Below are 26,193 nucleotides of genomic sequence, written 5' to 3'. Positions count from 1 at the left end.
TAAAATTGGAAAATCTTGCTGACAGATTGACATTTTTATTATAATTTAACTTTAGTAATGCATTTTTGCCTGAAAGTCTAATTTGTCAGATACTGGTGGTATACCTATACCAGCTTTCTTTTGGTTAGTATTTGCATAGAATAACTTCTTTCATCCCTTATACCTTTTTGTGTCCTTATGCTCAAGGTTTATAACTTTTATAATCTTAATCTTTATTTGCAGTTTTAATCCACTTACATTAATGTAACTATTCACATGTGTGTATTTATATTCATTATCTTACTACTTGTTTTCTACTCTTCTACTCTACCCCTCCACCCAATTATTGCATTTTCTGTCTTTTTTTTTCTTTCTTTTGTATTAATAATTTTTAAAATTCTGCTTTCCCCTCAAGAACTTAGCTATTAAAGATTCTTTCACTATTCCTTTAGTAGTTACTGTAGACATAAAACATGCATCCTAAATTGATTACAGCCTAATCAGTATTAGTATTTTTACCACTTCATAGGCAATGCTATGATCCAGTGCACTTTGACTCAATTTAACCTCTGATACTTTTTATCATGTATTTCAGTTTTCATTTATAACTCCATCTGACATTATTACTTCTATAGTCTATATATAGTCTATATACTTTCCTTTATATTTACCCACATATTTATCATTCTCAGTGCCCTTTATGTCTTCCTGTATTTCTGTGTTTCTATCTGTGATATGCTTTCTTCCTGAAGATCTTCCTCTAATGCTCTCTAATGCTCTTCAGTGTGTCTTTTATTGTTGCCAACAGATAATCCTTGCAAATGTCTTTATTTGCCTTTGCGTTTGAAGGGTATTCTCCTTTTTTTTTTTTTTTTAAAGATTTTATTTAATTATTTGACAAGAGATCACAGCAGGAAGAGAGGTGGGGGAGGGGGGCGGGGAGCAGGCTCCCTGCTGAGCAGAGAGCCCCATGCAGGGCTCAATCCCAGGACCCTGAGACCATGACCTGAGCTGAAGGCAGAGGCTTAACCCACTGAACCACCTAGGCACCCAGATATTTTCCTTCTAGATAGAATTTCAGGGAGAAGATATTTTCTTTCACTGCTCAAAAAAATACCATTTCATTGTCTTCTGTCTTTCATCAGTTCTTTTGAGAGGAAAGATTTTAGCCCTTTTTTTGTTGCTTGTTGACAGTATTGTGTCTTTTTGGCAGTGAGGGGAATTGTTTTCAATGCTTTCCTTTTCTTTGTTTCATAACAATTTTACTGAGATCTTCATGAGTTTCTTTATATCTACCTTTTCAAAGGTTTTAGAACTTCTTGCTTTTATGTCTTTTATTAGTTTGGAGAAGTTCTTTGTTTCTCTTTAAGTATCGCTAGCTATTGTCTCATTTTCTCTCCTCTGTTTTAATTAGGTATATATTAGCTCTGTATATGTTGTCTTTTTTTCTCATGTTTGTTTGCTGTTATATTTTGTTATTTTCTTTCTATATTTTCCTTCTGGTTTGCTTTTCATTCTTTGGTCTGGATAGTTATTACTGACCCATTTTTAGTTTGCCTGCCCTTTTCTGTTCCCCTGTCCCATCTGTTGTTAAATACATGTGTTTAGGTGGGTTTTTACCCCCTTTTAATTTTCACTTTTTTTTTCTTCTTCAATTTCTTTTATTTATTTATTTATTAACAAATTCCAGTTTCCTGGTAAAGTTCACATTCTGTCTCTCTCTCTTTTTTAAAGGTTTTATTAATTTATTTGAGAGATGGAAAGAGAACACAAGTAGGCAGAGCAGCAGGCAGAGGGAGAGGGAGAAGTAGGCTCTCCACTGAGCAGGGAGCCTGATGTGGGGCTCGATCCCAGGACCCTGGGATTATGTCCTAAGCCAGAGGCAGCTGCTCAACCAACTGAGCCACGCTGGCGTCCCTAAAGTTCACATTCTTAGTATGTAGTTTTTGAACATATTAATCCTTGCTATTTTAAAATCTGAGTTTGGTAACTAAAGTTACTGGATTTTATATGCATCTCTATCTCTTTCTCTTTTTTTCTTTTTATTCCTAAGCAGTTTTTAATTCTTAGTTGTTGGTAAGCCAAGGCTTTTTTTTTTTTTTTTTTTAACCCAAAATTAGGCCTTGTCTATGAAAATTTGTAAAGACTATGGTTAACTTATTATCCTTCACAGAAGGTCCATCTTAACATTTCATAAATAAATGCAGTGTGGACTAATCACTAATCACTTTCATTCACAGGACTGAAATGATTCAGGCTGCTTTTCTACCTCTGGTTTGCCCCACTTGTAGAGAGTAGCTTTCCAAGAGTTTCAGCTGATTGTTTGCCAGGTTTCTCCCTTCTTTAGCTATTATTATACTTGTTTTTTACCACCCCCCCCCCCCCGGATCATCAGAGTACAGGAAGTTCCTCTCTTCTTTACAGAGATTTTCTATTTAGATTCCTAACCTTTTACTCGTGCAGTTAAAGAATTAAGCTCACTTTTCTGCACTTTCTTCTGTTTCTGATTTCTGGTCTCTTACATTCCCCAAACCCTGTGTCTCTATAGCTCTAGGAGATTGCCAAAATCTCTTTCTGTCTCTTCTGAGCTGTTGTCCTGTACAAGAGTCCCATTACTTCAGGTAGCTCCCCAGTGCTTCCAAAACATTCTTAAAACTTGTCCTTTAAAAGCTAACCTATCATAATCAAAAGCATATGTCAACAAATAATTTACTGAATGTTTTCTATGTGCCAGGTTAGTGCTAACTGCTGATAGTACAATGGTAACATGATGTAAAACTACCTAAAGCATTTTAAGTTGTGTGTGTGTGTGTGTGTATGTGTGTGTGTTTGTATGTTTATAAATGATATATTCTCTGAGTCAACGAACAACTGTTCTGCTGACAAACATGGAAACATGACACATAAACATTGGTAAGTGGTTATGTTGGAGGTATATAACATACACTGTAGAATCTCAGAGAAGGAGCACTTAAATTGGCCTGCAGAGAGGTGTAAGTAAAATGAGCCAAAAATGCTTCCCTTCCCGGAGGAGGTGCGACCCTGGAAAGGAATTCCAAAGATTGAGAAACTGTCAAGTATAGGATGTGCTCTACTTGACCCAATAGAGCTTCTAATTATAACATACTAATACTGAAAATGTACTCCCTATTTCTATTTAAAGCATTAATGCATTTGAAACATTAAAATGTGTTTGAGGATATAAAAGTTAGTTTACAGTTTTTAACCATGGCAATTGATTTCTTCACAGGTGTTCAAAGCAATGAATATCACACAAATTCGGAATCCTTCTCTCCCTCCTCCAGAAGAAATGCCTGAAGCCTATTCTGCAAAGATTGCTCTTTTTGGTGCTGGGCCTGCAAGTATAAGTTGTGCTTCCTTTTTGGCTCGATTAGGCTACTCTGACATCACTATCTTTGAAAAGCAAGAATATGTTGGTGGTTTAAGGTAATGCCTACATTTTTTTCATGTTTATAGTATCAAAAGTGATGGCACAAAATAATTATGAATATTGTTAGTTTATGATCATATAGGAGCTTCAAGCTCCTATATCAAAAGTGATGGCACAAAATAATTATGAATATTGTTAGTTTATGATCATATAGGAGCTTCAAGCTCCTATATGAGCTTCAAGCTCCTATATGTTCTTTTTCCAAATGCTCAATTTTTATTTCATTATTCACATTAAATTTACAGTTGGTGTTAAGCAACGTTTATTTTAAAAATTTCCCTATCTAGTTCTGTGAATTTAAAATAAATCTCAGCAAAATATTTTATGGATGGAGGAATCAGTCATATAAAAATGCATTTCATCTCTGTGAATCTGTCCTTTAATGGAGATACATCTGAAAGTTATAGGAATTAGAGATGGGACGCCTCGATGCCTCAGAGGGTTAAAGCCTCTTCCTTCGGCTCAGGTCATGATCCCAGGGTCCTGGGATCGAGCCTTGCATCGGACTCCCTGCTCAGTGGGGAGCCTGCTTCCTCCTCTCTCTCTTTCTCTCTCTCTGCCTACTTGTGATCTCTGTCTGTCAAATAAATAAATAAAATCTTAAAAAAAATTATATCAGTCTACTAAAATTGTTCCATTTTAATGTACATTTATACAGTTTTCCTTACGAATATTCTATATTTAATCAGCATCATTGTTGTAAATCAGTAATCAGTCATAGTCTTTAGTCCCATGAAAATTCATTCATTGAAATGAAAAATATTTATTTTGTATTAGTGACTTTCAGATATTCAAACCACATTTAGCAATTGGATGGAGAGGAGGTGCCTGGGTGGCTCAGTTGGTTAATCGTTTGACTTGATTTGGCTCAGGTTATGATCTCAGGATCCTGAGATCAAGCCCCACCTTGTGCTCTACACTCAGCAGGGACTCTGCTTGAGATTCTTTCTCTCTCTCTCTCCCTCTCTCCCCTGTACTTTCTCTCTAAAATAAATAAATACATTTTTAAAAAAAGGAATTGGGTGGAGAAGTTTGCTTTATGTAAAGTAAATAGAACTCCATAGTGAACATATATTATTTTTGTGATTAGAATGAAATAAAATTTATAATAAGTAGGTAATGGATATAGCTTAAAACATTTGATATAAAAATGAGAAAGGATTTTGGTGGGAAGTTAATAATATTACTTAATTTATTGTTATTTTTCATAAATATGTCATCTTGCATCAGAAAATTATGAATACTTAAATACTATCATTTGGCATATCTGTTGTACTTAGCATTTAAATGTAATGGCTACTGAACTATTCTCAAAGTAAGTGTATCATATTTAAACTTCATAAGGAATACATTTAATCAAATTATGACCAAATGTGCTTATGTTTTTTATATTTTACAAAACTACAAATTTGTGTCAATACTGATAAAATTTCAATATTGTTTAGATGATTATATGCTAAACCCAAGATAAGCTTTGCATTAATATAAAACTATTTGACTGAATTATCAAGCCAAGGTATATATAATAGGGAAACCTGTTAAAGAGGTTCTGAAGCATAAACTGAAGGAAAAAAAATGACCTGATTGTCAAGAAATAATTATTTTTTCTGACGTTTCACCACTATGACTATTAAGGGATTATGCGTGTCTTATAAAATTTTTTTTATTTATTCCTGGAATGTAAATACCTAATATATTATTTTGCTGGGATGATTTAGACTATCTTTTTAATAGTGTTTTACCATAGCTTTATTAATTAGGAAAAGCATAATCTATTAGCAACATATGTATAAGCATTGTACATTTTTTTTCAATTATACACATCAATGAATATGTGAGCTAATTTAAAAAATATGAACTTAATTGTTGTATACCCTAGTAGTCTAGGGAAAAATCTTTTTGCCCCTTAATTGAATTTCCACAGGAAGCCTAAAATGGAACAGGCCCTGTTTGTGAATTATTCTGTGTGGACAATTTTGGTATATTATTATGGTTGCTAGCATCTCCATCTCCCTGTACCTCAAATGCAGAATAGGCATTTCTAAATCGTAAAAACTAACACTAAACTTATGTATTTTTATATATTTGTTGAACATTTTCTAGTGGGACAGATTCTCCTGGATTAAGGACCAAACATTTTTAAAAATTCTTTTTTGATTTATTTTCTTTCCTTTGCCTTTGAACATTCCCAGTGTCTAGGGACAGTATGAAACGTTGAATCAGTCTCATTTGGACTGTCCCTTGGAAGACGCATTATGTGCCACTGTTACAGGATTATAAAAACTGACACTGGAATTTAGCCAGCATTGCAACTACAACCTTTTTCTGTTAATTTATTTTCTCACTTACAGATGCCTCTCATTCTCTTGTATCTTCAAAGTGGCTAAAAAAGATTAAATTAGCTTTGTATTTGAAATCAATTGCTTAAAGAGGTGATGTCAAGTTTTATCTTTCTTTCTCCTTTGCATCAAAACAGATTCTTTTATCCCTGGTGAATTAGTATCACAACCACTTTAAAAAAAAAAAAATCACTAAAGTTGGTGAAAGATAGCAAGGACTTAATCCCTATTGCATTGAACATGATTGATTTTTTTGACATGGCAACAATATTAAATTAATCAGTAGTTTTGCTTTCCTCCCACTGTGGCTTTTTTTTTTAGGACATGAGTTTAGAAAGGTTAAAGCCCTTGATATTATGGTAACAAAGAGAAATAAAGACGGTATTAACAGACCGTAAGTGTGCATGCATAAATATATACTTTTGATTTTGTATTTTCCTTATAAAAATTAATATACATGAACTATGACATTTTTGTAATGTCAGAGCAATGGTTTCCTTTGCTTTAGTTATTTCAAACATTTTCACAATGTCTGTTGCATATCACATTAGTTCACAATAACGAAAAATGGGATTTAGGTGAAATAGTTATAACAATAGGAAATATTTTAAGAAAATATGTGATGTAACACAAATTTAAAGTGTGGTATCTGTACCATAAGACACAGAAGCAAAGCTCTATTAAAGTATAAGAATTGTGAGTTGAAAAGAGTGGGAGTTGTTACAGGTTAATCCCACTCACTTGAAAGAAACATGAACATGGAATAAAGTTTTTGTTTTGTTTCATTTGGGCAGTGGTTGTTTTAGTGTTTCAGTGTTTCTGACACTCCACTGACAGTACTAAAGGATTTTTGGTTGCCACAAGAATAGTTTCTTCAACACTTTTGATTGTTATAAGAGCACAGATAGAGGAATATAAAAAGTTTGTTTTCATAAGCACAACAAACTTGGGGAGTAATCCTTCCAATGAAATTCTGTATTCCATTCTTTTATATCCTTTTTCTTACCATGTAGTCTTGCCAGTGATCTCATTTACTCTCCTTGTTTCAGTTATCACTTACATGCAAACTATTTAAAAATCTGTATTTGTCCTAACGCCTCTCTTTGTCCTGGCCATACATTCACATCCTGGACATCTCTTCATAAACTTCATCATACCAATATTGCTCCTCTTCCCGAGTTTATTCTCTCAGTGGATGGCATCATCAAGACATATGGGAATTATTTGCACTACTCTTCAGTATCCTGGCAATTTATGCTTTGTGACTACTTTTTAAAATGCCCTTTACCCCTTCCACCTCTATGCCCCTAACATCTCACCACTACAGTATAGATTCCAAATGGTTCTCTTTGCTTCCTGATTTGTCTTTTTCAAATTCATTTTTCTTGTAATTTTTCAAATCTGATTATATCAGTCTTCAATTTGAAATCTCTCAGTAGCTCCTCATAATCTAGGAGACAGTGCATCTAGTTTGGCACAGAAAGCCATGACCTGATATTTCTTCATACTTTTTCCCTCCCTCCTGTCCTTCCTTCCTTCCGTCCCCCCTTCCATATTTATTGATCTTCTATGTGGTGGTAATTATCTCAGGCACTAGAGCTCAAAAGTAGACAAAACAAAGTTCTTGTTCTCATAGGGCTTACACTCTAGTGATAGGAGGCAGACAATAACAAACAGTAAACCAAATATAGAATATGTCAGGTGATGATAATGCATTAGGTTTTTTTTTTCTTTTAAACATAGAATATGTCAGGTGAGGATAAATGCATTAGTTTTCCTTTTTTCTTTTAAATAAATGCATTAGTGGGTTTTTTTTCCTTTTCTTTCATTTTATTGATGTGTATCTAGCACATTTGACGCCTGGAATAGATTTTTTAAAAAATATGTTTATTGCCTAGTCTATGCAGTAAAGTTATTTTCAGAAATAATCATGTAATAATCAGTAATAAAAATTATTTTGATTCATTCTTATAAAAAAGACATTAACAATTGAAATAATTTCAATATTAAAGATATAGTTCACATGGTTTCACTATTTTAATTTTAATTTGAAACAAAAACTCCTCATAGTTGGCCAAGATTAAAGAGTTAAAGTAATTCATATTGTGTCATGTCTATCATTTTATCAATTCCAAATCAACTGTTTAAACATTAGAATGTAATAGTGAGGGGTGGAGACACAGGCCACTTATGGGCAGTTGGAATAAGGAATGCTTATAACTGAAGCAGCCTGTGCCAGTGGCCACTATTTAGTTGGAATTTCCCACATTAACTTCCCTGTAGATCTCAATGTTTATGTTTATTGAAGGATGGATAATAAAAATGGAACAATTTAAAGCATATACACATGTTACTAGAACTCTACAGCAACCACAGTGATTATTTAGAATTTAGATCTACCAAAGATTTTTGGTAGACTGACTTTAGACTGTCAGTGACATTGTTGAGAGCAGCTTATGGTGAAAATACAGGGTGTATTTTAATCAGTCTTATAACTGTTTTAAATTGTCTAAATCAGCACACCCACTTATGGCATGCACCTGGGTTTGGAATTATGCTGGTAAGGGAATAGAGATGATGGGATTTGGGGCTTGAGCAACCCATAAAATGGAAATGTCTGAGGACCAGTGTTAGGATGGAGGACCCAAAGTTTAGTTTGGGGCATGCTAAATCTGAGAGAACTATTAGACATGCAAGTGAACCTGAAGGTCTAGAATTTAGAGGATAAAAATGTGAAATTTATTACATGTAGATGACATTTAAAGCTCTGAGACAAAGAGGAACTCAGACAAAGAGGAACTAATCAGAGAATCTGACTGCAGGGCTGTGGTGTTACTGCTAGAGCCTCCTGACACTCGGCTGCTTCATTTGCCATTCCCTGAACACAGTATGCGCGCTCTTGTCCTCCCCTTTCTGTTCCTCCTCCTTGTCGTTTTCTTTGTCCTCGGATGCCTTCCTTCTTTTCCACTTAGCTGAAAGCTGATCATTTATCACATTTCACCTACCGGATTATCTCATCCCATAATAAGCCTCCCCTCCTTTGAAACCCTGTTGTTCACATTGATATTTTACATTTGTCAAATAGTTCTGTGTATGTGTATAATCTCCCTTCTCTCTGCTGACCTCATCCATTGGTGAATAAAATGTGTCACAATTACAACTGCCCATATTCCCCTGTAAGACCCTACAAAGGCCCCTCTTTGGTGCCCAGAGCATTATGATGACTTTGACGTAGTATGGCTAGGGTCTACAAGTCAGCTTAAGAGATTTTTATCTTTGACCTAGGCCCAAATTTACTCTTAATTATAATCTTATGTCCTAATTAGATGGAAAGCTCCTTTAGCGTAGGGCATTGATTTTTATACTGTTTAATATGTTGCATTTTCTGTAGCACTGAGCACGGTATCTTGCTAATTGTTTTATGTATGAAAAGTAATTGAACAGTTAAGTTCTTAAGTCACCAAAGAATGAAAAATCTGCAAGCACTTTAGAAGACTTAGAACTGAATGATCCGTCAGGTTCATCTTCAACAATTATTTATTTATTTTACAAATTTAACTCCATAATCCCTGGATATATCCCCTTCATTGCATGTACTACATTCTATTGTAATTATCTGTTTATGTAACTTTATCCCAGGAGAGTATATCAAAAGCGGGAATTTGGTAAAATTTACCATCAAGTCCCTGTAGCTAAAGCCTGTGTCTGGCTCTTTGTAAATGCTTATTGAATAAGTAGATAACTGAATAAATGAATTACTATAGGTTCATGAACATAAATTGCTACATAATTGCTACAAAACATGAAGAGTTATTTGCCCTTAACTCTGATACTCTATAAACTATTATACTATTGAAATGGTTATATTTTAGGACTCATTTTTTTAAGTGCAAACAGCAAGCACTACTATTACATAGGATTACTTTTTAATGACTGTATCCTTTGGGACACCTACTGCTTTAATAGAAGAAGATTGGTTTACTATAAAAAGTGTTCTATGGATCACATGGAACCAATCCCATAATATCGAAACAGCATGGTAACACAAAGTTTAGATTTGAATTTGAACAAGCTTGTGGTGTATTTGTGAAATATATATGTATATAGGTATATGTATATACATATATTAAACACTAAAAATAAATTTCAGCTAATTTTTGTTGTTTTTAAAAATATTTTATTTATTTATTTGACAGAGAGATCACAAGTAGGCAGAGAGGCAGGCAGAGAGATAGGGGGAAGCAGGTTCCCCGCTGAGAAGAGAGCCTGATGTGGGGCTCGATCCCAGGACCCTGAGATCATGACCAGAGCCGAAGGCAGTGGCTTAACCCACTGAACCAGGCAGGCGCCCCTAATTTTTGTGTTTTTAAGCTTTTGTTTTTTTAGGAATTCATAGGATTATTGGTAGAGAATTCAACTAAATAATAAATTTTGAAGTGTTGGAATTGCTTTTGACCAATTGTTTTGACCAATTTGTTTTCCATTGTTTATATTTATTTACATATCATTTGCTACTATATCTACTGTTGTTCATATAATATTGTGTCATGTGTGTAAAATTTGGATGTTCTCACACTTATGTGATGTGAACATACTCTTAGAAAAAGTGTTTATTCCTTTAATACTGATCAGTATAAACATGTTGCATTTTTTAAAGATTAGTGATTTTTTCCACAAATGCTTCTTTTACTTTTCTTTTTTTCCCCCAGTATTTCCGAAATCCCTCAGTTCCGGCTATCATATGATGCAGTGAATTTTGAGATTGAGCTTATGAAGGACCTTGGTGTAAAGGTAAATGAAAAATATAACACATGTATATTGCTCAAAGAGAAAGGAATAAGCTCTACACTAAAGATTAACAGCAAAATGTCACACATTTTAGGAGAGAACAATTAAAAGCTACACCAGGCAGAATCAGAAAGATGCTTCTCCTTGCTTAGGGCATTTGTCTGTCTACTGTCTGAATGCCACTAGCCTGGAAAAGGGCAATCAATAGTTCTCATCTGGCACGCCTGCATGTGATTAATTGTCTGTAAGAAACAAATTCCTAAATTGCTTTAGGGGTTCAATGCAGCTAATAGAAGGATTTCGTTTCTTTAATCACATTTTTTTCATGCAAGTTGTATGCACTCTGAAATATTTGTATTTCACAATTTGGACCATAATTTCTTAGAGAGGTTTATTTTATTTATTATATGCATCATGTCAGTACTGTTAATGTGATAGTCCTTTCTTAACATAAGCAGCAAATCAGTGTGGTAGAAATCAACAGCTTTGTGTTTTTCATTGTTTTGTGAAATAAATGTTATTCTTTTAAAGGTGGCCAGAAGTTAACATTTATACTTTCAGAATTTGTCTGTAGATATTCCTATTCTTTTCTATGAATTAGGAATATTAAACTCTGACTCTTCACTTGAACATATTGCTATTTTGGTTTCAAAAATGTTAATTATATACCATAGATATACACAGTACATTAATAAAGTACTGTGGTTTACATAATACATTCTGTAAGTGCATGCAAAAGATATTTTGAAAAGTGATTAACAAACTTGTGGCTCTTGCATTTAGAAATAAAAACTAAAATAATCAAAAGGGTTTAAACACTCAAAACAAATTTTGTGCTTTTGCACTTTTAATTACATTTTGTTTGGCAGTGGCTGGGATAAAGCATTTACACATAATCACTAAACAAAAAACCTTATAACAAGTAAGTACACAGAACAACTGTGCATAAGTTTATGAAAGCTTGGCGTTCAAAAATAGTGTTCAAAATAGATCATTTAAGGATGATTATTTGCTTTTTTAAAATATATTCTGGAAAGTTCTTTAAATGTCTTTCATTCTGAATACAAGTGCCTACCTAAATCTCATTAAATAAGGAAAGTATTTATTGGGACTCAAACTAATATATTAAGTGTAAACTAATATACTGGGTGTTAGTACCAATTGAAGATGAATCAGAAATTAATTTAAAGCACTTCTAAATTTATCTTATAAGTAATTGCAAAATCACATTCAATTTTTGCAGTACCAGATATATTGCATAAATTAGGGCATACCCATTACTCTCATTAGGAAACCCATCAAGAACATAGTAGTAGTGAATATACTAAGTGCCAGAAAAATACACATTTTAGCTTTAGTCATGCAACTTTCTAATTTTATAGTCAGATAACTATGACAAAGTCAATTAGTATCCCTAGATTTCGTCCATATCTGTTCAAAGGTAACAGTGTGTACTACCATTTGTGTAAAATAGAAACTTATCTGCTTATATATGCAGAGAATATTTCTAGAAAGAGAAGAATCTGAGAGCATAAATTTGCTTTTGGGAAGGTGTGGGAAGAACTTACAACCATTTTGAACATTTGGTTTTTAAACCTTGTGAATTTATCATATTGTCAATAAAAATTAGAACCTAAATTAAAGAGGAGGTTAATATTATCTTGTCCACCTTTCAGGTTGTTTTAAGATGAGAAAGAGAGATGTTAAAACTTGCTTTGTAAAAATTGAATTATATGTATAATTACGAGGAGAGACAGCAATGAGATTCCTTTTCTGCTTTGAGGACTTGCAGGATAGGACACTTGCAGCTTTTATGACTTATAGATTTCAGCCATAAGAAGATATGTATTTTTTTAAAAAGTCTAAACTTATTACCTCCTTTTCCTCCTCACCAGATTCTTCTTAACATTCCTTCTGTTTCTGCTTCTCAACTAACATTTTATATTTTTGAGTCAACAATAATTTCCTGGCAATGAAGTGAATTTTGCTCTGAGTCCATACTGTTTGATTCCTGCACAGCATATGACATATCCTCATGTATGTGTGTATATGTGTGTATGTGTCTGTCTGTCTGTATAGATGTATGTATACGTGTGTTTCTGGCTTTCAAGGTCTAACATTATCTTGGTGTTCAGTTTTTCTTTCTAATAGGTTTGCTGAATTCATTCAAGAGATAATAGCTGAGAATTTACTTTTGTGAAGTGGTATGATTACTATTCTAAAACCATCCATTCAAACTCCAGTTCTATATTCTTTTTTTTTTTTTTTTTAAATTTATTTATCTTAGGGAAAAAGAGAATGAGAGAGCATGAATGGGCAGTTGGGGCAGGGGACAGGGCGAAAATCCCAAGCAGAATCCCAACTGAGCTTAGAGCCTGATGTGAGTAAGGCTCAGTGCCTCAACCCTGAGATCATGGCCTGAGCCAACACCAAGAGTCAAGGGTTGCCTGGGTGGCTCAGTGGGTTAAACCCTCTGCCTTTGGTTCGGGTTATGATACCAGGGTCCTGGGATCAAGCCCCACATTGGGCTCTCTGCTTAGGAGGGAGCCTGCTTCCCCCCCTCTCTCTGCCTGCCTCTCTGCCTACTTGTGATCTCTGTCAAATAAATAAATAAAATCTTAAAAAAAAAAAAAAAAGAGTTGGATGCTTAACCGAGTGAACCACCCAGGAGCCCCAAACTCTAGTTCTATATTCCTAGTAGTTTAATGAGTACATCTATCATCCAAATAACATAAAGCCATCATACACAAAGCCAAGTTTAAATCATCTTTACTCCCGAATATGTTCTTAAATTTCCTTTTGAATAATTTCAATTTATTCATATGTAATACTTTGATAGATTGATTTTCTTAATTTTAAATTTTTACATTTTTCCTGTCAGATATTGTCACAAGAAAATAATGAGACTTTTATTTGCTCTCTATTTGTACATTATATATTGTATATTTTTTCTTTTACATTCTTTATATATTATTTTTTTCTTCTACTATTTCTTTGGCTGGAATCTCTAGTATGTTAGAAAAGAGTGTTAATACAAAGTGTCCTTTTTTGTCTTTGAGATAACATTTTTAATTATATTGAACAGACTTTATTTTTCTAGACCTAGAATATTAAAATTTTATTGGGGAAGGGGTGTGAATTTTTTTTTTAAAGATTTTATTTATTTATCTGATAGACAGAGATCACAAGTAGGCAGAGAGGCAGGCAGAGAGAGAGGAGGAAGCAGGCTCCCTGCTGAGCAGAGAGCCCAACTCGGGGCTCAATCCCAGGACCCTTAGATCATCCCTGAGCTGAAGGCAGAGGCTTAACCCACTGAGCCACCCAGGCGCCCCAGGGTGTGAAATTTTTTAAAGGCCATTTTAAATACATTAAACATTAAATGTTCAGTTAATGTATTGAATTATATAAACCTTTGCATTCTGGAATGTATCCACTTTTGCATTGTTTTATTATATCTGTACATATACATTTGCTCTGTTAGTCTTTTTAAATATTTTCTATTTCCTATATTTATTTATGTAACGGGTATGAAAATGGGAAATAGGCAGAGGATAGTCAAATACCATTGATGTCCTTGCATAGTTTCAAATATACTGAAAGCCCATTTGTTTCATTTATTTATGTTTGTTATCTTTGTGAGTTTTGGTAATAAAATTATGGTAGCCTTATAAAAATAAATTTCTCAGCATTTCATTATTTCCTTATTGGTAAGAATATTGTTTTGAGATGAGACTTAACTATTTTACTAACTTTGAAAATTTTGTCACTCTGACCTCAAAGCCTTTTTATGAGAGATGGAACTTTTACCTTTTAAAAAAAATGTTTTAAATTTTACTAATTTAACTAATTTATATACCAAGCGTGGGGCTCAAACTCACAACCCTGAGATCAAGAGCTCCGTGCTCCACCGACTGGTCTAGCCAGGTGCCCCTGACTTTTTATTTTTAATGGTTATTAGTCTTTTCATGTATTTCATTTTCATATCAATTTGGCCAATATGTATTTTCCTAGAAAAAAATTGTTTCACTGAGACTTTTGGAATAATTAGCACAGATTTAAATACATTATCCTCTATGCAATAAGAATATCTCATCTATGTCTCTGATAATCTCCTCTGTATCCCATCTGTGTCTCTGATTTCTAAACTTCTACATTATATTTTCTTAAGTTTTTTCTTGATAAGAGTAGGTAGTAGTTTCTGTAGTTCATATATGCTTTAAAAGAACCACCTCTTGGGCGCCTGGGTGGCTCAGTGGGTTAAGCCTCTGCCTTTGTTCAGGTCATGATCTCAGGGTCCTGGGATCGAGTCTCGTGTCGGGCTTTCTGCTCAGTGGGGTACCTGCTTCCCACCCCCCTTTCTCTTTGCCTGCTGCTCTGACTTCTTGTGATCTCTCTCTCTGTCAAATAAATAAATAAAATCTTAAAAAAAAAAAAAAAGAACCACCTTTCAGTTTTATGTTTTCTTATTCTCTAATTGCTGACTTTATTAATTCTTTCTTCCTGCTATCCTTACATTTATTTTTCTGTTTTAATGTTTTGAGTTGTATACTTACTTTTCTTTTTTCTGGGTTGAATAATGAAATGATTTTTAATTATTAATTTCTTTATTAATAAACCCTTCTCAGTATCTCTATATTTTCACTAATATTATTATTGTTATTTTTCTTGAATAATTGTAATTTTGTTTTTTTCCTTTTGCACAGAATTGCTTAGGGTAATATTTTTATCTGTTCATATATTCTTGTGATAGAATTCAAATTTTTGTTTTTTATTTTACTTAGCAGCAGAATACACAACTTTTAATTCCTCAAATATACTCAGCTTATTTTGCTTCAAAGGATCTAGTATAATATAATTGTTTATTCTTTAGAAGAAATAGCATCTTAGCTGTATTTTTATAAAACCTCTTTATTTTATATAAACATTTATATTATTTTTAACCCTAGTAGAGTTTTACAAAGCCTCTTATGATAATCATGTCAGTGTCACTAACTTTTAGATTAGATACTGTTTTTTTATATGTTTTGCAATTCAGAAAATATGTGGATATAAATACTTTTGTTTCAATCTTTACACTATTTCTAATGACTTCATTATTAAAAGCTAAAAACTGTAAATCCGCTTAAATATTTTTTATTTTTTCTAGATATTTTTATATTTGACATTTCTCAAAATATTTTGATAGAATTTAATGAAAGTTAATTTGTAATTACTAGGCATGTCTTCTGCTTCATAATTTGAGTAAAAATATCTAACTGAGATCTTGTTTGTGATAACCTCTCTACAGCATCTTCTTTCTTATTATAGTTATTTGAAGCATTTCTATTATTATAGAATGTTATTGGAAAATAATATAAAATCATATCATAACTCTACTGGAAGGAGAGAAATGTATCAATACCTACAAAATAATTTTTGTGTCTAAAGAAGGGAAATATTTTTAAAATTTTTCCATTTGATCTCCTATCTTAGGGATTCTGGAAATATTTTATCTCTTTAGCCAAATAGTCTATCACAATGTGAAGATCATATAAATTGTTATCTGTATTTTTATTTTACTTTATTACTTTTTAAATTTTATTTTATTTTTTTAGTGTTCCAAGATTATTGTTTATGAACCACGCCCAGTGCTCCATGCAATACGTGCCCTCCTTAATACCCACCACCAGGCTTACCCAACCCCTGACCTGCATCCCCTCCAGAACCCTCAGTTTGTTTCTCAGAGTCCACAGTTGGTCCTGATTCATCTCCCCCGCTCTGATTTCCCACAATTACTTTTCCTTTCCTTCTCCTAATGCCCTCTGTTATTCCTAAAGCAAGTAAGTGAAACCATCTGATAACTTACTTTCTCTGCTTATTTCACTCAGCATAATCTCCTCCAGTCCCGTCCATTTTGATACAGAAGTTGGGCATTCATCCTTTCTGATGGAGGCGTAATATTCCGTTGTATATATGGACCATATCTTCTTGATCCATTCATCTGCTGAAGGGCATCTTGACTCTTTCCACAATTTGGCAATTATGGACATTGCTGCTGTGAATATTGGGGTATATATGGCCCTTCTTTTCACTACATCTGTATCTTTGGGGTAAATACCCAGTAGTGCAATTGCAGGGTCATAGGGAAGCCCTATTTTTAATTTCTTAAGGAATTTCCACACTGTTTTCCAAAGTGGCTGTACCGATTTGCATTCCCAACAACAGTGCAGGAAGGTTCCCCTTTCTCCACATCTTCTCCAGCACATGTTGTTTACTATCCTGTTAATTTTGGCCACTCTAACTGATGTAAGGTAGTATCTCAATGTGGTTTTGATTTGAATCTCCCTGATGGCTAATGATGATGAACATTTTTTTCATGTGTCTGTTAGCCATTTGTATGTCTTCTTTGGAGAAGTGTCTGTTCATGTCTTCTGCCCATTTTTCGACATGAATATCTGTGTTTTGAGTGTTGACTTTGAGGAGTTCTTTATAGATCTTCGATATTACCCTTTGTAGCGTCATTTGTGAATATCTTCTCCATTCCATGGGTTGCCTTTTTTTTTTTTTTTTTAAAGATTTTATTTATTTGACAGAGAGAGATCACAAGTAGGCAGAGAGGCAGGAGAGAAGAAGGGAAGCAGGCTCCCTGCCGAGCAGAGAGCCCGATGTAGGACTCGATCCCAGGACTCTGAGTTCGTGACCTGAGCCGAAGGCAATGGCTTAACCCACTGAGCCACCCAGGCGCCCCTCCATGGGTTGCCTTTTTGTTTTGTTTACTCTTTCCTTTGCTGTGGAGAAGGTTTTGATCTTGATGAAGTCCCAAAAGTTCATTTTCGCTTTTGTTTCCTTTGCCTTTGGAGATATGTCTTGAAAGAAGTTGCTGTGGCCGATGTCAAAGAGATTACTGCCTATGTTCTTCTCTAGGATTTTGATGGATTCCTGCCTCACAGTGAGGTCTTTTACCATTTCGAGAGTTTGTCTTTGTGTATGGTATAAAAGAATGGTCAAGTTTCATTCTTCTACACGTTGGTGTCCAATTTTCCCAGCACCAAATACTGAAGAGACTGTCTCTTTTCCACTGTATATTTTTTCCTGCTTTGTTGAAGATTATTTGACCATAAAGTTGCAGGTCCATATCTGGGCTCTCTACTCTGTGCCACTGTTCTATGTGTCTGTTTTTGTGCCACCATGCTGTCTTGGTGATCACAGCTATGTAATAAAACTTGAATCAGGCAACGTGATGCCCCCAGTTTTGTTTTTCTTTTTCAACATTTCCTTAGAAATGCGGGGTCTCTTCTGGTTCCATACAAATTTTAGGATTCTTTGCTCCAGCACTTTGAAAAATGCCAGTGTAATTTTGATTAGGATAGCATTGAAAGTATGGATTGCTCTGGGCATTATAAACATTTTAACAATGTTTATTCTTCTCATTCATGAGCATGGAATGCTTTTCCATCTTTTTATGTCTTCTTCAATTTTATTCATGAGTCTTCTGTAGTTCCTCAAGTACAGATCCTTTCCTCTTTGGTTAGGTTTATCCCAGGTATCTTGTGGTTCTTGGTGCTACAGTAAATGGAATCAATTCTCTAATTTCCTTTTCTATATTTTCTTTTATACTGTATATGAAAGCAAGTGATTTCTGTGCATTGATTTTGTATCCTGGCACATTACTGAATTGCTGTATGAGTTCTAGTAGTTTGGGGGTGGAGTCTTTTGGGTTTTCCATATAAAATATCATGTCATCTGCAAAGAGAGAGAGAGTTTGACTACTTCTTTGCCAATTCGAATACCTTTTATTCTTTTTGTTGTCTGATTGCTCTTGCCAGGACTTCTAGTACGATGCTGAACAATAGTGGTGAGAGTGGGCATCCTTGTCGTTTTCCTGATTTGAATGGAAAGGCTGTCAGTTTTTCCCCTTTGAGAATGATATTCGCTATGGGTTTTTTATAGACAGATTTTATGAAGTTGAGGAATATTCCCTTTATCCCTATACTTCGAAGAGTTTTAATCAGGAACTGATGCTGTATCTTGTCAAATGCTTTTTCTGCATCAATTGAGAGGATCATGTTGTTCTTCTTTCTTCTCTTACTGATTTGTTCTATCACATTGATTGATTTGTGAATGTTGAACCATCCTTTCATCCCATGGATAAATCCCACCTGGTCATGGTGGATAATCTTTTTAATATACTGTTGGATCCTATTAGCTAGGATCTTACTGAGAATCATCTTGGCATCCATATTCATCAGTGATATTGGTCTGAAATTCTCCTTTTTGATGGGGTTGTTGCCTGATTTGTGGATCAGGGTAGTGCTTGTCATAAAAAGAGTCTGGAAGTTTTCCTTCTGCTTCAATTTTTTGAAACAGCTTCGGGGGAATAGGTATTATTTCTTCTTTGAATGTTTGGTAGAATTTCCCAGGAAATCTGTCAGGTCCTGGGCTCTTCTTTTTTGGGAGGTTTTGATCACTGCTTCAATCTCATTACTAGATATTGGTCTATTCAGGTTGTCAGGTTCTTCCTGTTTCAGTTTTGGAAGTTTATAGGTTTCCAAGAATGCATCCACTTTTTCTAGGTTGGTTAACTTATTGGCATATAACTGTTGATAATAATTTCTGATAATAATTGTTTAACAATAATAATAACAACAATTATTAACGATAATAATTGTTTCTATGTTCTTGGTATTATCATGATCTCTCCCCTTTCATTCATAATTTTATTAATTTGGGCCCTCTTCTTTTTTTTTTGGATTAGTTTTGCCACTGGTTCATCGATCTTATTGATTTTTTCAAAGATCCATCTTCTAGTTTCGTTGGTATGTTCTACTGTATCCCTACTAACTCATTGATTTCTGCTCTAATCTTGATTATTTCCCTTCTTTTGCGTGGGGTCGGCTTAATTTGTTGTTGATTTTCCAGTTCTTTGAGGTATAAAGAGAGTTGGTGTTTTTGGGATTTTTCAGGTTTTTTGAGTGAGGCTTGGATGGCTATGTAGTTCCCCCTTAGGACTGCCCAAGTCCTAAGTTTTGAACAGATATGTCTTCATTTTCTTTGTCATTGGTTTCCAGAAATTGTTTAAGTTCTTTTTTGATGTCCTGGTTCATCCAAACACTCTTCAGCAGGAACATCTTTAGCTTCCAAGTGTTTGCATTCCTTCCAAACTTTTTTTTGTGGTTGAGTTCCAGTTTCAAAGCATTGGTGGTCTGAGAATATGCAGGGAATAACTCAGTTTTGAGATTGAGCCCTAATTTGTGACCCAGTATGTGCTCTATTCTGGAGAAGGCTCCATGTGCACTGGAGAAGAATGAGTATTCTGTTGTTTTAGGGTGGAATGTTCTGTATATATCTATGAGGTTCACCTGGTCCAGTGTGTCATTCAAAGCTCTTGTTTCTTTATTGATTTCCTGCTTGGACAATCTGTTACTGAGAGTGGCATATTAAGATCCCCTACAATTAATGTATTGATAGCAATATGACCCTTTATTTTGATTAACAGTTGGCTTATGTAGCTGGCTGCTCCCATATTGGGGGCATAAATATTTACAATTGTTAGGTCTTCTTGGTGAATAGACCCTTTATGAATGATATAGTGTCCTTCTGTATCTCTGACTACAGTCTTCAGCTTAAAATCTAATTTTTCTGGTATGAGAATTGCTACCCCAGCTTTCGTTTGAGATCTGTTGGCATGAAAGATCGTTCTCCATCGCTTCACTTCCAGTCTGGATGTATCTTTAGGTTCCAAATGTGTCTCTTACACACATATAGATGGGTCCTGTCGTTTCATCCACTCTGCAAACTTGTGCCATTTTATGGGAGCATTTATCTGTATTTTTAATAATGGGTATCACACATTTTCTTTGAAGAAAGAATTATATTCCAAAACAAAGTTGTAAACCTTTATCTCCATTACAAATATTATTATTATATATATATGAAGGCATATTATAGATATGTAAAGGAAGTTCCATGAAGTCCCAAAGAGGATCTTAGATGGAAATTTGGCTCAGGGCTTACTATATTTAGCCCTTAAATTTGAATAGTAATAATTCTTATCCTGAGCTTGAAGTAGAGTGAATTTATTCTGAATTTAGCTACAAAGCTTGAGTACTCAGCCCCTTATTACTAAAGCCATAAGAGAAAGGTACATTATATGTTGTAATCCATGTTTAAGAAAAATCAAGATGAACTATTACATATAAAGAAGTACATAGGACTAAAAGGAACAAAAACAGAAACAAAATGCTCAGCATGTGGCATTTTTCTAATATCATATCTATTTAACAAATAATATTATGATTTCATAGTCTATCAGCTACAGGAATGTTTTCGGTAGTTGTAGTTGTCTTGTATTAATAGCTTTAGTTACATGTTACACATTTCATCTCAGTTTCCCAAGGCATAAGGTAAACAGAATTTTAACTTTTTTTGTCAAAGAGTCTTTTTCCTTGTTCTTTCTGACTGAGATTTAGTTATTGATTAGATGACTAGGAGTCCAAGGCTTTTAGAAAAGGGAAATTTGACTAGATTCCCCAGCACAGGCAGATTAGATGACTAGGAGTCTGAGGCTTTTAGAAAAGGGAAATTTGACTAGATTCCCAGCACAGGCAGAGAAGAGTACTGGTGCCTGTCATTTCACTGAATATTGTTATTATTGCTGTCTCATTTCCATCATGGAGCTGCTACCCAATGGCTATTATCCGTCTTTCTCACAGTGTCCGTCCACAGTATCGTGAAGTCTTCCTGGTCCCAGTTCCAATATATTAACGCCAAGAGTCAAGTGACTTATCTTTCCAGTTTTCAGTACACTGAAGTATAATTCAACTGTTTTTGTTCTTCCCAGTTGCGTAGTATTGCCTAAGGTGGAAATGGGCTGCAGAAATATGAAATATCTGAATTTCTTTCCTGTACATTATGAACTCAGACATGTTCACTTTTCTAGAGTGGAAGGATTGGGATGTCTTTGTTTATGTTTGATTAGTCACGTGGTGCCAATACTAAACTAAACTGCACACACACACACCACATCGGGGAGGATAGGGGTCTTTAGTGAATTTTTCTGCTGAAGCAGTAGATAAACTAAACCTAAAGTCAGGGATTCTGAGGATCACTTCCATGAATTAAGCCATCAGCAGGGCATTCCACAGCTCAACTTTGGAGATGGCGGTTTTACTCTTTTTGCTAAAACTTTATTTAGAATGTTTGGACCTAGAGTTTTCTTTTATGTCTTGCCTTAATTATATATTGGTTTTAAGGTTATTTATTTAATAAAATAAACAGTAAAACTTTTCTATCTCTACAATGAGAAGTAGTTTAATAAAAGAAAAATCTTCTTCTTTTTTTTTTTAAAATATTTTATCTATTTATTTGACAGAGAGAAATCACAAGTAGGCAGAGAGGCAGGCAGAGAGAGAGAGAGAAAGGAAAGCAGGCTCTCTGCTCAGCAGAGAGCCCCATGCGGGACTCGATCCCAAGACCCTGGGATCACGACCTGAGCCGAAGGCAGCAGCTTAACCCACTGAGCCACCCAGGCGCCCCAAAAGAAAAATCTTCTTTAAAAATTTAGAATAAATTGTAATTCAGAAACTTTGGTATTAGGTACATTTAGGAGTGTTTAATTCTAATATTAAACACTGATATTAACACCCTCTGCAGTTAGTGTTTAGTTCTAATATAAATACACACTATTAGATGCTATAAAGCACCTTTAATAGTATGTGCTTACTTGATGTTTTAATTTGTTCTGTAATATTTTATATGTTCCAGAGTTCTGAATGTTAGTTATTAATCTCACTTTGTCCTCTCCTTATAAACTTCCAGACATTTATTCTATCTCCCAATATAAAAGTAGATTAGTATTTTAGGAGAACAACATGGCCCTGTATGACACAATCCCAGAGATCTTCTTCTCCTACTTTCTCTTTCTATTCTTTGCTTTGCCCTTTATATTCCAGAAACACTACATTTCCAGTAGGTCTAAACATGCAATCTGTTTTTCTATGCCTTTGAAGATGGTGCCACTTCTTTCATTCTCTTTTTACCTCAGAAACGTAAGATCACAGTTGTTACTCATGCTGGCTCTGTAGTTAGACTATAGATGCAATCTTGATAAATGTTGCCTAAGCCCTCTTGCTCCTTAGTATCATCATATGTAAAATGAGGATACCAATACTACTTCACAAGGCTAATTGTAAGGATTAAATGAGTCTATATATGAGGTATTTAGAAGAAAGCCTTGCACTTAGTTAAGTACTCTGTACCAGGTATTTTAGATTACTGTTTCATGGGTAAAGTTTGTTCTTACTCTGTGATTCAGTTTAGAGGCTTTTGTTTTTAAGAACATGCTATCTTCAGAACCCAGAGAAGCCTACCAGGTGTTATGCCTCCTTCTCTATAGTGGTAAGTGAGAATAAAATTGCAACAAAATATTTTACTTTAGGAAGCCTATACTGTCACACACCTGACAAGTAGACATCTCAACTTTAATCCAGTGACTAGTCCTTGATCTTCTTAGGAGTCATTGTCTGCCCTCTCAGTGCATGTGTCTTAACAAAGTCTCCAACATGCTAGCCACCTCTTGCTCATGCTGTCCGATACGCCCGGTGTTCTCAGTGTAATGGATCACTGTGATGTTCTGTGGGATGGACAGATAGTTTCAGATTACATATATTATTACAGCAGAGAGTCGACATATTCCTGAGGCAAAACTATAAATGAATATTCTTATCTTTCCCCTGTGAATGGGAACTCTTTCTGATTCCTTTTTCGCAGAAGCAGGATGGAAAAGGATACCCCATGCAGTGTACCTGTGGCCTTATTAATCTGCTTTAGCAATAATACCACATCCGTCACAGAAACTGCAATCAGGGGTGCTCTTTCGTTGCGCCTGCAGTAGTTTACAGTTATTCTTCAGGAATCATCTGGTCTCAGTAGGAGCCAGCCTGGTGAATTACAGAGAAATATAACATGGGCCACCACCATCTCTCCTCATCCTACCCACCCCAGGATATGGTGGTGTGTTTGATTTACTCTCTCGACTGGGATTTCAAAAGTTCTCTGGCCTTCCCAATTATTGTAGCTGTTATAGCTCTTACTGCACAGACCAGCAAGCGACCCAATGTGGGGATTACTTCAACTGACAAGTATAGCAGTTTTGCTTATGCAGTTGAATACTGGGGGAAAGATCACTCCCTAGGGCTATGATCTCAGTGGTCCCACAGGGAGCCAGAATTTTACTAGGGTCCATTTTTTACTTTTTCCTTGTAGTTCCCCACTCTTGCATCTCTAGGTATATATGTCAGTGAAGAATCCGTGTCCCATGTCCTTGAAGCATGTGATTATTTGTCCTTTCTCCAGCTTACAGTCACCTGGGTAAATGGTCATAGTTCCCTTTGGAGAGGGACTAAGGGAATCATTACAGTATTAATATGACAGGTTGTTGCAGGGTCCTTCTTCCTGGGGACTTGGCCACCCTCTGCAGTTAGTAGGTTCCAGATCTGAAAATCGGCTCTTGTCTGGGAACTGAACAAAGAATCATGACTTTTAATAGTGGTGTCTATCCTCTGCCTCCCAACTCTATTCATCTTCCCTAGACAGTGTCCTCTGTCAAAATTCTATTATTTTAAAAAGCCCTATTAAAATCCTTGTACCTCTATTTATTCTCATCATGTGAACTCAGCCATAACGAATCTCTCTGTCCTCTTGAATTCCTGAAGACATGTGCTGATCACACTTTGTTTTATATTATATTTATTTATGTACATCTTTTGCACAGATCTTCATTATACATTGAGGCAGAAACTGTGACTCATTTATCACTTTATTGTTTAAAGTGTCCCACATAGTACCTTGAACACACTAATCAAGCTATGAAAGTTTACTGACTTGATTTTAAATACACTAGCTTTTCTTCTGCTACTTCATTAAAAGGCAAAACTGCATTTAGTTCTTAAGCAAGATATGTTAGTGTTCTACTTATATACCGTTTTGTATATGTAAGCCTATATACTTGAAGACAAAAATATGTCTACATGTATATGGAATTTTTTATATATCAAGTTTCTGTTCTTTTTGATGTTAGAGTTTTAATTAATCAAATGCCAAAACATCATTATTCAAACGTTTTTTCTTATAGATAATTTGTGGCAAAAGCCTTTCAGCAAATGATATAACTCTTAGCACTTTGAAAGAAGAAGGATATAAAGCTGCTTTCATTGGAATAGGTGAGTAGCTTGCTTTTAAATATTTTTTCTTTGTAATTTTTAAAAAATTTCTTGACTGTGTCCAGAATAACTGCCTGCAGACATTTCCACAATAAAAGTTACATCTGTTTGGAGAGCAGACAGGAATGAGTGGCTAAAGAAAGTTTTCTATTTATAACTGTGTTGTCTCACCTTCACTATGGGTAGACAGTGCCAAGACCATTTTTAACTTCCCCTTCTCTCCCTATGCCATCATTACCAGTGAACATCTCTAAAACACAAGATGTTCTTCAGTCTTGCCATGGAAGCTCAGAATTTGGGCTTCATGATGTCTAGATGCTGTGGCTTTCTCTTTATGATAAAACCAATTGGCCAAATAGATAATAAAAGACAGAATTGGCTTGGGTTTTGTTTGTTCTACTCATCTTTTCCCAAAATTTCCTAAAGAATTTTCATATTTAGATGAATTTTAAAGATGCTCAATTATACTTCGGAAAGTCACACGGACAATGTAGAGCTTCTAAGACACTTCACGTGTACCATGGCTGCCTGTTTTGTCTGCATGTTACACAGAGCTTGAGTGGTCTCCCTCTTTCTCCATTCACTTATTGTTTCACGGAAAGACCAGAGAGAGCAAAGAGTTGATTTAACTTAGTCTTTGTCTCATGAACTTTGTATTTATTCTTTCCTGTCCCCATACCGGGGACCATTATGGCATACAAACTGAACAAGTCTGTCCTCTTGTCTTCCAGCTTGTCTTTGCTTCAGTTCACTTTCCTTAAATGTGAATAGCTAAATAATAAAGCTACATGCAATGAAAAGTGTTCCACTTCTTTGAGTGATCTCACACTGGATAACATTTGTTTTGGGACTGTCCTTACTCAGATCATATCTAGAGTGAAATTATCAGGAATGCTTCTTAGTCCACTAAATTTTTTTTAACAAGATGCCATGTATTCTCTTACTAGGTAATTGCTACCAAGTCTAAGACGATCTCTGTCCCTCTGTTTATATAGATGAAAAGTTATGGAGAGGAAAATAAATTTTTACTGTAGCTTCTAGCTTCTAAATGTCTGTAACGAACCTCCTTCCCTTTGGGAACCTGAGTCATCACTATTTCTCTATATTATCTTCATTCAAATACAATAATCACAGTGTAGATCAAGAATAGGGATGAAAGGTCTGACATTTTCATAGGTTTCATTTTTAAAGGCACTACGCCAACTTTGGTTTTACTTTCAACGTACGTTTTTGTATGGTGAATTAAGATACAAGAAGTAACATAAAGAAATAAGTCAGGCACCTCTGAAGTATATTCTACTAATACCAGCAATTTTCGATCAGTAAGTTGCTGTTACTTTCAATAAGTACAGGTTCAAAGACACTTTGTGAATAATGAATGGAAAATTTAGTGAGGCAATAGGTATGAAATTTTGGTGATGTTTTCAAAATAGCTATT

At 34.7% G+C, this 26,193-nt stretch overlaps 1 protein-coding gene across 6 annotated transcripts in view; it reads left to right on the top strand.

Moving 5' to 3' along the window:
- The window catches only part of DPYD (dihydropyrimidine dehydrogenase), an 833,169-nt gene that overhangs the window by 242,024 nt on the left and 564,952 nt on the right, over positions 1-26,193 (top strand). For all 6 annotated transcript variants that reach the window (XM_059138489.1, XM_059138488.1, XM_059138490.1 and 3 more), the window contains 3 exons: positions 3,230-3,426; positions 10,479-10,560; positions 24,668-24,755. In XM_059138489.1, the coding sequence (XP_058994472.1) occupies positions 3,230-3,426; positions 10,479-10,560; positions 24,668-24,755 (367 nt within the window). The remainder of the gene's footprint in view (positions 1-3,229; positions 3,427-10,478; positions 10,561-24,667; positions 24,756-26,193) is intronic.

The sequence above is a fragment of the Mustela lutreola genome, chromosome 10 (assembly GCF_030435805.1).
Source record: "Mustela lutreola isolate mMusLut2 chromosome 10, mMusLut2.pri, whole genome shotgun sequence".
Lineage (NCBI taxonomy): Eukaryota > Metazoa > Chordata > Mammalia > Carnivora > Mustelidae > Mustela > Mustela lutreola.
Note: the sequence above shows the minus strand (reverse complement) of the source record. Positions and strands in the feature narration are given on the sequence as shown.